Source organism: Typopeltis vanoorti, chromosome 14, assembly GCF_054136105.1.
Source record: "Typopeltis vanoorti isolate ZY-2024b chromosome 14, IOZ_Tvanoo_1.0, whole genome shotgun sequence".
Taxonomy (NCBI): domain Eukaryota; kingdom Metazoa; phylum Arthropoda; class Arachnida; order Uropygi; family Thelyphonidae; genus Typopeltis; species Typopeltis vanoorti.
Genome location: NC_143562.1, coordinates 86,848,713 through 86,863,636, shown reverse-complemented (window position 1 = coordinate 86,863,636; position 14,924 = coordinate 86,848,713). Strand labels below are relative to the sequence as shown.

Genomic DNA, 14,924 nt, shown 5'->3' with positions numbered 1-14,924 from the left:
AGATGAAATAACTGAGGCCTTAAAGGAGGTGAAACCGGCAAAGCATCAGGCTTTGATGGTGTTCACCTGGAATTCTTGGTAAACTGGAAAAAATACTCAGCAATGGCTAACAAGATTCTTTTCTCGCATTTTAAGGATGGAAAACCTTCCAACAGCCTTTAAGAGAACCAAAATAATAGCCATATTAAAAGCAAGCCTCAAGATCAGGCAGAGAGCTATCACCCAATTGCGCTCCTCAGTTGCTGTTATAAGTTCCTCGAGAGACTCCTCCTTAACAGAATTGAGCCAAAAATATCTGAGGTTATCCCTGTTGAGCAAGCAGGCCTTAGGACTCAACGTAGTTGTACAGACCAAGTACTAAGCCTTACTATCCATATGAAAGCAGGTTTCCAGAGATGTTTGAAAACCTCTGTTCTGTTTGTTGACCTTACTGCTGTATATACGACACGGTATGGAAAGAAGGGATGCTATACAAGCTAGTCATACCATGCTAATTCATCATAAGACATTGGTAACATGCTTTCTGACAGGTTCTTCCATGTGATACTGGGAAACAAAATGAGCAAACTGAGAAAGCTGAACAATGGACTCCCACAGGGCTCAGTATTAGCACCAATCTTGTTCAACTTATATACATCTGATCTACCGACAACTAGGTCAAAAAAATTTGCTTATGCTGATGACATAGCCCTCACCATCCAACACAAGAGCATTGAAGTAACTGAAGATATTCTCACAAATGACCTTAGAACCATTGGGGAATACTTTCATAAATGGAGACTAACACCAAATCTCGATAAGACCAAGGTTAGCTCTTTTCACCTAAACATCAAATTGGCAAATAGGAAACTTCCGGTCAGCTTTAACAACACAATGCTGCAGCATCAAGATTTCCCTAAATATCTGGGTGTTACCCTGGATATAACATTATCTTTCAAAAGACATCTGGAGAATCTCTCTTTAAAGCTCAGAACCTGTAATAACATCATACAAAAACTGTGTGGTTCTACTTGGTGTTCTTCTGCTATTACACTGCGATACTCCACGTTAGCCTCTGCGGCAGAATATTGTTTGGCTAAACAGTCCTCATATCAAGAAAATCGACACATAAATAAATTCAGCGATGAGGACAATAACAGGTTGTGTCAAATCCACTCTTCTCTACTAGCTTTCAACTTTGAGTAATATTGCACCACCGAACCTGCGCAGACAAAATGCTCTGGTAAAAGAATACAAAAAAATAAAGCAATCCCCTGTTGCCGATACATGAAGACCTCCCATATATAAATATGAATCGCCTTAAATCCCGATGGCCTACACTAAATACTGGCTGAAGAACTAGTAAATAGCAATTTCAAAGTTAATTCGAAATGACTAGAAACTTGGAAAGAAAAATCACCACCAGACTTAAACAAGTATATTCTTCCCAACAAAAATCCGAAAGGGATTGAGCTTCCATGTCATCTATGGAAAAGTCTAAATAGGATACGTACAGGTCATGGTATCTGTGCAGACAGCTTACACAAGTGGGGAAGATCACCTACACCCCAACGCGACTGTGGGGCCATAAACCGAACCATCCGGCACATTGTGGAGGACTGCAGCATAAGAGCCTACCCTGGTGACTTGAGAGACTTTTTTAAGTCTCTCAAGTCAATCCTTCAGCTCTTGATTGGCTATCTAAACTTGACTTAAAATTACCTTTTTTTTTTTTACCTGATATTTGTATATGTGCATTACTTCTATCGTTTTTATTGTCTGCACAAATATATATTTATATATTCTGATGTCATGTGTCTTTATTATGCCATATGCTAAATAAATAAATAACTATAGTGCCATGTGTGGGCAAGTAATAAAGGAGAAAAATGTCGCATGTTTATTTGTTTCTTGAAGAGCATGAGGTTGTACTCAGTGGGAAAAACGGGGAGATTGTTCCAGAGAATAGAAGTGGATTGAATGTAGGAAGCTGATGAGAAGTTAGTTCAGTATGTTTGGATCTGGACAATGTATGGGTGTTTGCCAGTAGCTGTTCTAGTTCTTACAAGAACAGAAGAAAGTAAGTTTACTAGAAGAAAGTGGAGTAATGGTAGCAGCCAATTCAGAGGAGTAATGCTCATGAAAGTAGCTATAGAAATGCACAGTGCTGAAACAGAGTGCCTGTAATAAAGTGACTGAAGGGAGTCTGTGATGGAAGGGTCATCTATTAAACAGATTGCCCTCTTCTGAATATCATGAAGAATTCTTATGGAAGTCTTAGGTGCTCCACCCCAAATATGGGAACGGTGGAAGACCGTTTCTTAGCTTGTTGAATTTACTTTTTGGAGTCACTAGAATATACCTGAATCCATCTATTTAACAGCATACTTTTTTTTTTTTTTGATAATCCTCACATATGAAGGATCATAACATATTACTGCAGTACCGTATGTGGGCAAGTGATAAGGATTGTTATCTGTTCATGAGATTAGCAATCTTGAGAGAGAGTGTGACCTGGGAATTGCAGGGTTAGACTTTCTCGCCAAAGTGTCCTAATCTGTTGAAAGATCTACTAAACCAGAGATTGTCCTTGGGCATTTATCAAAACTATTTTCAGTGCAGGCAGCCAAAATCAGCACCTGATCAGAGCAACTTCTGTTTGGCCTAAATCCAGCTTGATTTATCAGAGAACTTCTGTTGTACAGCAGTCTTTCAAGATATTTCAGACAGAGCTTAACAAGGCAGTGGGTCAATAGCTTGTAAACAAGAAATGAGGGTCTTTCCCAGGTTTTAAAATAACTATTATTTTTTATTTCTTAAAGAGCATTGGCAACTTTCCTTTCTCTAAGATGTCATTATATATATTAATCAGCCATTTAATGGCATTCAGGTCACATCTTTTTCTTCATCTCTTGCAGCACATTTGTCACATAGATGAATTGTTAGAGAGACACTATGTGTTGTGTTGTCATTAATGTTTTTTTGAACATTAATGACAGTGCTAGAATCAAAATCTTCTTATTAAAGCCCAAGCTTTAATTCCATAATGTATAAAGCTAGTGTTATTCAATGCTTCGATTTATTTGTCTTTCCTAGCATCATAAAGAGTTCAACAGTTCAAAATCTTTGGAGTCATTCAAACTGTCCCATAATTCTTGACATAACCTTTCATGTTTGTCATTCCATTCAGGGATGTCTTCTTTTCAATAACTTTTTGGAATTGTCCTCTTGGTAGCTCCCATAATAGCTCCCAACTTACTGGTAGTAACTCTCATAGTTACTACCAGTAAGTTGGATTCACCTGAAGTTGGAGTTAGCTTACTTAGTAGAGGCTCTCCATTTGGCTTCTTGAAGATGCCATCTAACTTTGTTAACAAACTTGGTAATATGAATACATATTCCTATTATGTATATGACAGGACAATGGTGACTATTTGGAAACCCAACAAGCACTTTTCTGCTAAGAGTATTCATCTGTAATTGTCATCAAAGGTGGTAAAGCAAAGATCAGAATTGTATCCTCTTTTCCATTGAGATAAGTTGAAATTTGTGTTGTCTTTAGCATCAAAAGTAAATATAGGTTCTGATTTTCCATCCCGTTCAACTAGCATGTCTCACTGAAGAATGATCAACCACAAATGATGAAGAACAGGATTATGCTGGATAACACTGGAAGGTTTATATACATTTATGATAAATTAAACTTGCCAAGAAATTATATTCTTGTTTAATCCTTTATCGAAGTGTGAGCAAACAAAGTTTGTGCGTGAAGTATCTTCATGACTAGGCTACTTGTATATAGAGGCATATGACCACATCAGTTGTCTTAGTGTCCCATAATGCTAGGCACTGTGGGAAAAGCCACTACCTAGGCAGGTTTTGACATTTATCGAGATATGTTAAAGTGCAGGGATACCTCTCCAAAATCTCTGAGTGATCTACAAGATTATTCTAAATCTCACTGAGTGATCTACAAGATTATTCTAAATCTCACTGAGTGATCCTAAAGGATCACTATTAAACTCATCACTCCTGTCCTGAATGACTCCAGGACAGGAATCTCAGTGGTAGCTGCACTCAGTAACAGGCGAAAACCTGCCACCAAGCATAGCCTCTTTATTCTCCAGGAAGTAAGTAATCCCAAAGATGAACATTATAAAATGTCATCAGTAGGAGCCAGAAGAGATATCAAATTTGAAATGAAGCAGAAGTCATATATTTCCCACAGTCAAATAATATAGAAGGCGTATATTCACCTTATTTTTAAAATACTCTGGATTAAAAAAAGTTGTAGATGGTTACAAATTAAACTGCACTTTCCAAGAAATTATATTCTTGTTCAATCCTTTATCCAAGTGTGAGCATAGAATAGAAAGTTTGTACATGACTGACTATATATGGCTTCTGCATTAATTCAAACTTGCTATCTCTTCTGGTTCTGGCTCCCACTGATGAGACCTCAATAAAGGTCAAAACTAGTCTGAGTAGTAGTTAAAGTGCAGAGATATCTCTTCAAAAACTAAGTGATCTACAAGATCCCTCTAAATCTCACTTCTGTGTATAATGCTATGCATTATACACATCTTGAAGGATGTATGTTTTGCATTATCGTATACTAAGATAACTGATGCGAAGTCATGTGCCTCTATATACAAGTAGCCTAGTTGTGAAGATACTTCACGTGCAAACTTTGGTCACATTCGGATAATGGATTAAACAATAATATAATTTCTTCACAAGTTTAATTTTATTTGTAGCCAAGCGAAAAAACTTTCTACTACATTTGTGATGATTAATCCACAGACCTCGATAGAGGTACTAAAGATGTTCTGCACTGGAATTTGATTGGTAGATAGTATAATTAATGATGTTATTCTTTAATATAAGTGGCTATTCCATACTTAGGGTGATTAAGGTTAAGGATCAAGATATATCTAAGAATTTTCTCTCTGGAAAGAAGTTTAGTATTATACTTTTTGAGTCTCTTGCAGCACAAGAACATCAGGCAGTTTATTTGTAAAGTGAATTCAGCTCATGTGAGTGAGTCATTTGATGTGGAATTGGCAAGTTACACATGCAAGGCTAATCATAAGAAGTTTGAAAGCAGTGCCATTAGATATTTTGATAAACACAGGAATATTGTGTAGCTCAGTGGATGTGGTGTTTGCACACCACAGCACTTGACCTCATGAAGGAGGACTTGGTTTAAAATCTAGTCAGCAACTAGAGGAAATTTTTCTAAGCCCTTTTTTGGCCGGTTCCCGAAAGTGATCTCTGTCACTGGAAAATGTTTTTTTTTTCTCCTGGAAACTCAGGTTTTTCATCCCATAAACTCAAGAAAATCGATCGTAGAACCCACACTATTTCAGACATCAAATATTTTTGTTAGGGTTAGACCACGCGATGGTAGCACTTTGAGCCGTCTCTTCGCTGCATGCCATTTTTAATTAGTGATAGCCTTGGGCCAGCTGTCTCTGATTGGCTACCAGTGGAGATTGAACTACCCACTCGGTCTCCAAAAGTTAGGGCTAAAACGGCCTTGCCTACTCCCTATACAGGAATAAAAGGCGTTAGCCGATTTTTTTTTGACAAAGGAATATTATGTAAGTCATATGTGAAATTTTGGCCAAAATATCCTTGATATATGTTTTATATAATCCTGCATACAAAAGATTGAATATCTGTAGCATACCTCTACTGTGAGTGGGGGAAGATTGGATATATTTGTTTAGGCATTGTTTTTCATCCACACACACACACAGTATATATATATATATATATATATATATGTCATGCAGTCTACTAAGCAAGTAGAAATTATCTAAACCAAACGATCATCTTCCTCTCAACAACATTCTAATCAGTGAGTCTGCTTACCTTCTTTCAAATGTAGAAACAGATATTCTCAGTAAGGGTTTTAATTTCATAATTTTCCCCTCATAATATTCCCAAAGAACTTTTATTATCCAAAATTGAAAATGCTGCTTCTTTCGTTCCTAATGCAATTAGAATTGATCTTCGCTATTAACCAAGCAAAACCACCAAAAAGTAATTTTACCAAAGCAGAACTCCAAGCATTAAAAAAAATTAAAAGATAATGAAGATATTATAATCCTTCCTGCAGACTAGGGATATGTGACACTTATCCTAGATACCATCATCGTCAATTTCCTGATATGTATTCTCAAGAAGTGTTCAGGCTACTATCACTGCACTACATGATTTAAGTTTGCATTATTATTAATCTCCTATCCACACTTTTCCAGCAAATCAGTCTATTATTTGCCAGCACTCCAATGTTGTCATATTTAACATTTCGTCTTCTAAGGCACTTCTAAATCACTAGACCTTCATCGTCTTCTGGGTTTCTTTCTTGCCATCTTGGTATCAAACACTTGTTTTTGCTAATCTTTCCTTACCCATTCTATTTAAGTAGCCATACCACCTTAGATTAGCTCTGCTGACACATTCTTGAATGCTAACAATGTCGAGTTCTTTTCTGGTATCTTCATTTTCAATATGATTCTGCTATTAATGCTATCTGTTCACCTCTCTAATTTTTCTCAGTATGCTCATATCTGTGATCTCTGGTCTCTAGTAATGTCGTTTTCCTGGATACCGAGGAATATTATTACAAAAGGTCAGTGTTACTACATACAGATACTTACTTTATTCTTGAAAATGATCCAACTCAAGAATTACATAACAGAACTAATAATCTCCTCAAGACTACTTTTGAATTCCCTAGAGAATTGAGATCCCTTTAATCTCTGCATCCTTTCATTCTTCGCATGTATGGGATTCCAAAAGTTCACAAGGAAAACTCCCCTACCAGTTGTGGATGGGATTGATCCCCCCTACTTCAGTTATCTAAGTATTTGACAGAATTATTGAAAGGTTTTACAAGTTCTAATACATTAATTAGAACTTTTTACAAGTTCTAATTAATGTATTAAGAATTCAATACATTCTACAAAAGGATAAAATCTTGGCCAACTTCGATATCAATTCTCTATTTACTAATGTACCCACAGAAGAAGTATTAGTTCTTTTACAAGATAAATTATCTAGAAAAAAGTCATGACATTCTTAAGTCATTGTATAAATTTAGTCTACTTCATTTTTAGAAACACGATATACACACAAAATTTCAGGTTAGCCATCAACAACCCTCTATCAACTGTACTAGCAAATACATGCATGGAAGCCTTCAAGGAAAATGCATTAAACTCTTTTCCATTGAAACCCAGAATATGGAAAAGATGTATAGATGATGCCATCACTCCAAGAGTTCTTGAACCATCTTAACAAACAACATCCTAGGATAGAATTCACAGGAGTACTAACAGAAGTTAACAGTTCCCTTCCTTTTCTTGATGTAAAACTTACTCTTTTGATGGAAAAATTGATGATCTCTTTCTATAGTAAACCTACACATACCAACAAATATCTTCACAGTCAGTCCCATCATTATTCACCTTAAATGCTTCTTATTATTTCTACTTTAGGAACTTATGCACACACTCTCATCAGCAATGATGAAGGATATCATCACCAAAGAATTGAAGTCACTTTTATCAATTTTTTAGAAGAATGGTTATCATAAACACTTGATTTCTAAGCTCTTGTTTAATCCTCCTTCACACCGTGTCAAAAAGAATAATGATGTGAAAGGTTATATCACTATTTCATATATCAGCTCTATTTCTAACAAATTGGCAAACATCCCAAAGAAATATAAGATTCACATCTTATTCACCACTTTAACAAAGCTTCGATTCTGGCTTCACCGAGTAAAGCCAAAACATTACACTTTGAAGTATCCAGGTGTTACACCTTTGATGGAGCTGTAATTCCCTATATTATGGACAAACAGAGAAATGAACTTCGTATTGAAAAACATCTCAGAGATATCACCAATGGTAGAACCAGAGCCACAGCTTTATCTAGTTTTTTCTTATCCAGATGACCAACAATCCACTATACATTCAGTAAACTGTGATAGATCTGAGATCATATATAAATGTTATGATGAACTTGAAAGAAAAATATTGGAATCAACAGAAATTGCACTAAATCCTATTCACCTTAAAGTCATCCTCAGTCACAGCCTTTCTGATTGTTACTTCTTTGCTATTCAGCTATTGCAGTCACAAGACCACGTCCTTATGCACAAGAGCAACACAGCTAGTCTGAGAATTCCATTCACCACTTTAACAAAGCTTCGATTCTGGCTTCACCGAGTAAAGCCAAAACATTACACTTTGAAGTATCCAGGTGTTACACCTTTGATGGAGCTGTAATTCCCTATATTATGGACAAACAGAGAAATGAACTTCGTATTGAAAAACATCTCAGAGATATCACCAATGGTAGAACTGGAGCCACAGCTTTATCTAGTTTTTTCTTATCCAGATGACCCTATTTTTTCTTATCCAGATGACCAATACATTCAGTAAACTGGGATAGATCTGAGATCATATATAAATGTTATGATGAACTTGAAAGAAAAATATTGGAATCAACAGAAATTGCACTAAATCCTATTCACCTTAAAGTCATCCTCAGTCACAGCCTTTCTGATTGTTACTTCTTTGCTATTCAGCTATTGCAGTCACAAGACCACGTCCTTATGCACAAGAGCAACACAGCTAGTCTGAGAATTCCTTCAGATATGAGCAATTTGTTAAAAATTTAAAACTTTGGTAGATGTATTCAATGTTTTATGTTCTGTTTTTTCACTTCTGTGTAATGCGCCTGATAAAGTCTTCTAGGATGATGGGAACTAGTAGCGATTTTAGAAATAAATTAGTTATTTTCTGTTTTATCATTTAGCTATATAGTCATTTAAGTTATTTTTTAAAATACAACTTGGAAAGAAGCCTATGGACACTCCCATGGGCAAGGTGCATCGTGCCATGTAACAACTCATTTGTTTGTAGACAGTATAAATTGGAGGAATAGGATGCTCCCAAGTCAGGAATCTATGCTTTGGGTGAAATGGCTGCAAGAAAGAAACTGATGGAGCTGGAAACAGAGGTGTTGTGATTGGATGCCATGTTGCAGGCCTATCTGTTCGGCAAATTGTTGACCAATTGGGCCATCCCAGGTCAGCAATCAATAATACCCTAATGAGATTCATGATAAAAGTTCAGTGGAGTGAAACAGCACTAGGAAATTATTAAAAATAGTATTTAATGCTTCCAGTATATCATTTCAATTGCAGAGACATTGTCAGGGAGTACAAAATGAGACTTGTAGCACACATACACAAATGTAGCATAAAACTAACTGAAACACATGGATGAAAGACTAGAGTCCTAAATGGGTGGGGTGCCCTCTATAGACACCTGTTGGTGGCCTAGGATGTAATCTGGGATCTCAATACGTTGCGGCAAGCTGGAACTTTGATTGTCTAGACCAGGCATGGCCAACATCATTCTATACGAGGGCCAATATATGATGAGTGGTAGAGTCACGGGCCGCACGCTTTTAGACAGAAATTAAATAAAAATAAACTCTGCATTTTTTCAAGGCAATAGTTATATGTATTGACTTACTATATTTGCTAAATCAGTTTACTACTTGGAGAACAATATAAACTACTTGAAACTGAGTCTCTGAAACTGATCACTGTAACCAGATCAGAGCAAGTGACTTTCAATGATGCATTACTCTGGAGTGCTTAGAAATCTACCACTCCCACTACTACAACTCGCACAGAGAAACAGTAGATTTTATAAATTGAGTAATCTTTTTAAAGCAATTTTGATTCCGTGTTGAGAATATAAAGTGTTTCTGTCATCAGAAATAATGAATATAACTAGTATATCAATCAGAAAATCTGCGGTCGAAATTAATAGCTAAATTTTTAATACATATAATTTAATATAGTTTTTATCCTGCCGCAGGCCACACAAAATCACGTTACAATTAAACCAGCTGGCCTTTCCTAAAGGATGTCAGGATACTGGAATTTTACAAGATCCCAGTTTACATCCTAGGCTGCAAGCAGATGTCCATGGAGGGTGCCCTGCCCTAGTTAGGACTCTAGTCTTTCAGCCACATATTTCAGTTAGTTTTGTGCTGCCGTGTGTGTGTGTGTGTGTGTTACAAGTTTCATTTTATACTCCCTGATGACCTTATTATGTCTCTGTAACTGAGATGAAATATTGAAAGCATTAAATACTATTTTTAATCATTTCTTAGTGCTGTTTCACTCCATTAAACTTCTTGTGAGTTTTTTTTTCAGCACTTAATTCTTAACACATCATACTAAGATGGAAGCGCAGGGAGTCAACTGCAAGTACTATTTGCAGTAAAAATTGCCATTCATCAACTGACACATTAAATGCGGAGTTCTGGGCATCAACTGGAATAAACACGAATCCACACAAAAACATTCAGAACCAAAGCTTACAACATGGGGGGCTGGACTGCAATATCCAACTCCCACGTTACCCGAACCAACATTCAGCACCATTCTCAGTGTGGTGCAAAGAGCGTGCACAGTGGGACATGGAAGCTTGGAAAACTGTGTTGTATTTGTTGCAGTGAAGCATAATGTTTTTTCATGTTGTGCAAGATGTCTAGAGCATGGTCAGCTAGACCTGACTGTGTTGGTGGATATATTATTATTATGTAACACCTCCAGGGAGCCCAAAGACTCATCGAGGGAGGGCACCTACTCTACAACTCTGTCTCCATCAACTACAGTGAACTGCAACTACCATCATTATCTATGCCAATGCCATCTATTGGCCATCATCATCACCACCACTAGTATTTTCACAGACAATCACAAACATCCTTGTCCATAGCAGGATTCGAACCCGCAGCCATATTTCTTGTGTTTTTCAAGGCAGATGTTAGCAGATCTGTCAGTTTGTCCATAGTATGATAAGTTGCAAGAACAAGATAATTTTTTCACACCTGGAGCAGATAGGGGAGGGGGAAATTAATCCTTAGAAAAATGGATAAGGCCAACCATATTCATGTAAGGTTTTAAAGCAGTGCAGAGATCATATTCCTTTAAAGTTCTGTTTTCTTTGAGGTGCCCTGGATACAGAAAATAGTATTAGCAATTACTATAATCTCTATGGTGAGAGGGATGTGAGCTGACAGATGACACAGAAGCTGTTTTTTATTTATTGTTTTTGGCATCATAAAACCATTGGATAGTAAAGGTATGGTAAATAAAAGAGAGTTCAGCTGTGAGGTAAGCTTGGTTGGAACAGTGGTTGGAGATGTGGTTAACAAGGGTTTTTATGATACCGTATTGCTGGGAAGGGGGATAATGGGAAAGTTTGTGAATTTATCTACCTGTGTGGGTAGGTTAACTATAAGCAGAGAAGGAAAGTGCCACCAGGAACATATGTGATTAGTGTCTAGAAAAGATAGGCTATTGTTATTTTATTTTTTATGGTGAACTGGATTCTGGAATGCTGGCTGTTGAGGTGGAACAAGTCTAATGTGTTTGCCATGTGGCCAAATGATGAACAGAACACATTATCAGTGTATCTTAGCCAGATAGAAGTTTGAGAACAGCATCAGGAGCATTCTTTTTGAAATTCCCTACAGAAATTGGCTAAGGGAGGAGAGAGAGAGGGGGAGAGCCAATGGCCATAGCTTGTATCTGTTTATATATATATATATATATATATATATATATATATATATATATATACAGGGTGTTCGGGATAAATTTGACATATTTATAATTAATTATATTTTTCCGTAAGTTACATGTATTAACACACACTTCTCTTCATTTAAAAGTTTGGACCCTTCTTCATTCACATACAAGATGTCAGAAAGGATGGATAGCTGGAACCCACCTGAATCATGGAAGAGAATAACTTGTATCATGATGATTCGTGCCCGCCATCAAAATAAGGATATTACGACTGCTGCCTAATGCTCCCTGAATACAGTAAAAACAATCAGGCATGAACTAGAGACTTGCAATGGTGACTACGAGGATGTAGCAAGAAGAAAGATCCCTAGCAGACGATCTGATTGCGTTCGTACAGCAGAATTCCTCGCAAATCTGCAGGAACAGGTGTTTATGCACTGGAATTCGGGCTTTGTTCGTGGAGTTGCTAACTGTAGTCAAGCCCTGGATAACAAGGGTAGCCAATGGTAGGCCGTATGTATGGCAGCAGGATTCGGCCCCTTGCCACACCTCTGGGAAAAGTCAAAAATGGTTGTCTGAAAATTTCTACGACTTCACCAGTCCAAATGTTTGGCCTCCAAACTCCCCAGACCTTAACCCCATGGATTATTTTGTATTGGGCGCAGTTGAAAAAGACACCAATCGCACTTCCAGTAATACAAAAGCCCAGTTAATGGATAAAATTAAAACAGTTTTTGCGGCCCTTCCTAGGGAGACTGTAGCATCAGCTTGTTCGAGGTTCCGAAGCAGAATTGAAGCTGTGATCGATGCTAATGGTGGTTATTTTGAGTAAATCTTGTTGATAGTATTGTAATTAACTCTGCCTGTAATGTTTTTTTGTCAATTCATTAAATTTAATAGATACAAAGAAGATTTTCTTTTTCCTTACGAAACTGTCAAATTTATCCCGAACACCCTGTATATGATGTCCTTTAAAATGAAACAGCCAGTTTAAATGGAAAAAATTGAAGAAATCCTTAATGCTAGGACAAAAACATTTTTACATAAAGTTAAGGTGTTAGTTAATGTTCCAATTTCTGTATAGAACATTTTGAGAAAAATACTCTTGATACTGCTGTTCTCAAACTTTCTATCTGGCTGAGGTACATTGTTGTGTTCTCCATTCAGCTACAAGACTCAGATTACTCTTTCCTCCTACACCCCAGAATCCATTTCACTATAGAAAAAGAAAATAACAGTAGTGTGTCTCTTCTAGACACTCTAATTACATGTCTTTCCAACAGTACTTTTTCTTTCTCCATTTTATAGAATACCTACTCACATAGGTAGATATACAAAAACTTTCCCATCATCCCCCCCCATCTCAACAATATGGTATCATAAAAACCCTTGTTAAGAGAGCCTCCAACCAGGCTTTCTTCATAACTGAACTGTCTTTCATTCACCATTAATCAGCTAAGGAAGTCATGAGTGGATTTGTTTGAGATTTGAAGATAGTTGTCCTGTCTGTTTGCATTGATATTGATTATTGTTTTCCATAGTAGAAAAACCATAAGTGATGGACTGTGGTATATTTTTGCATTAGGTAAATTTATAAATGATATATAAAAATAAATGGACCATCTTCTATTCCACTTTTGATAAAGATTAATGACATGCAATATTTTAATTGTCAACTGAGTACATTTCATTTTAACAGATGACTTCAAAGAAACTAAAGGATTTAAAAGGATTATCCAAGCATTACATGCCCACACATGGCCTAATTTAGACTTGAAAGGTAACTTTTCTTTCTTTTTTGTGATATAATGATTTATGAATACAATATAAAAGAAATTTGATGAATATAAAATTTAGTTTTGATATCCAGAACTTCTCTAGACTATATACTTTCACATTCGTTGCAATAATAAGTATATGCAATATGTTGAAAACCTTACTGTGTTGTTCCCAATTGTACAGCTACAGTTTAACTCACTAAAACTCTCAGGGGATAAAAGAAAAGTTCTATTTTATTTTTATACTGGAACATTTCTGCATTGATTTCTCTAGTTGGGGTTCAAGGCTGTATTAAGAGAGCACAGTTTATTTCATGCTCCTTTAAGATAAGTGATTTATTTTTATTTATTGGATGTTTTCTTAGATTAATTAGCATATTTTAGTATATTTATTGCACTTACTCATTTTATAGATAAATTGTTAATTTAAGGTAGTATATAATAAATGACACCAGAAACCTATCAGAACAAGAGTGGTGTCAAAAACAAAGGTGTGGATGCTAACCTAATGCAGAAAAAGCATTAGAATACCAATATTGGATTCAGATTAAGATTTAGAAAATAATTTGACATACGTATGAAATTTCTATGTTAAAACAGATTATTAGAACAATCAGCCCAGAAGTTAGAAAAAGGTAAGAGACATATAGAAAAACTTAGGATATGAAAAATATGTAGAAAATAAGAGATACCAAAGCATTGAAGTTCATAAGATATCACTAACTAATAATGATAATATGGTTAAGTAGAATGCAAGAAAAAAAAAAAAAAAGAAGTTATATAGCATGGTTATTTGTCCATTAAATTTGATCTTGACAATGATGTCACTAATTTGAGCTTTCTGGTAGTGAAGATTAAGGATGTGATGAATGTAATTGAGAAAAGAAAGGTAAAAGAGATGGTCTTGCTTCTAAGAACAAATGATTTAAGTAATGATAAACACAGCATGAAAGAGGATGTAAAACGATTTCTGGAAGAAGTGAGAAAGAAGAGTGAGAGAATGGAAATTGTTAGTCAATTACTCAATGAGAGTACTGAGATAAGAAGAGCTATGATAGCAGAAGAAATGGAAGAGATATCTCACATCCTGATGGTACCATCAGGATGTGAAATAGGTGGAAACATAGAAAGGCAGAAGTTACACACACACACACACACACACACACACACACACACACACACACACACACACACACACACACACACACACACACACACACAGCAGCTTTAGCAAAGGATGAGATGACTTGATTGCTGGTCGAGTAGGGGGACAGGCATATATTTGGCTCTTATGAAGTCTGCTTTGGGTATGTTGAGTTTTATTGTAGAAAGGACTTGTATAAGAGGATGGCTTATGCTTGAATGAATTTGGCATCAGACGCCTGGAGAAATCATTCATTGCAGGGAACACCTGCTGCAAAGAGTCAAAGAAACTAGCTCATCATGTGAGGAATGATTGTGTGTGTGTGTGCATGTATGAAAGTTTAGCTAATATGTGCAGACATGATATCGATATGACTGTTAATTAGCAT

At 36.2% G+C, this 14,924-nt stretch overlaps 1 protein-coding gene across 4 annotated transcripts in view; it reads left to right on the top strand.

The window, feature by feature from the left end:
- LOC150099730 (alpha- and gamma-adaptin-binding protein p34) overlaps positions 1–14,924 on the top strand; it is a 203,010-nt gene that overhangs the window by 80,106 nt on the left and 107,980 nt on the right. For all 4 annotated transcript variants that reach the window (XR_016549330.1, XM_090403400.1, XM_090403399.1 and 1 more), the window contains exon 5: positions 13,314–13,394. Coding sequence is in view for 3 of the 4 variants with exons in the window: in XM_090403400.1 (XP_090259526.1) it covers positions 13,314–13,394 (81 nt within the window). In the remaining variant the exon portion in view is untranslated. The remainder of the gene's footprint in view (positions 1–13,313; positions 13,395–14,924) is intronic.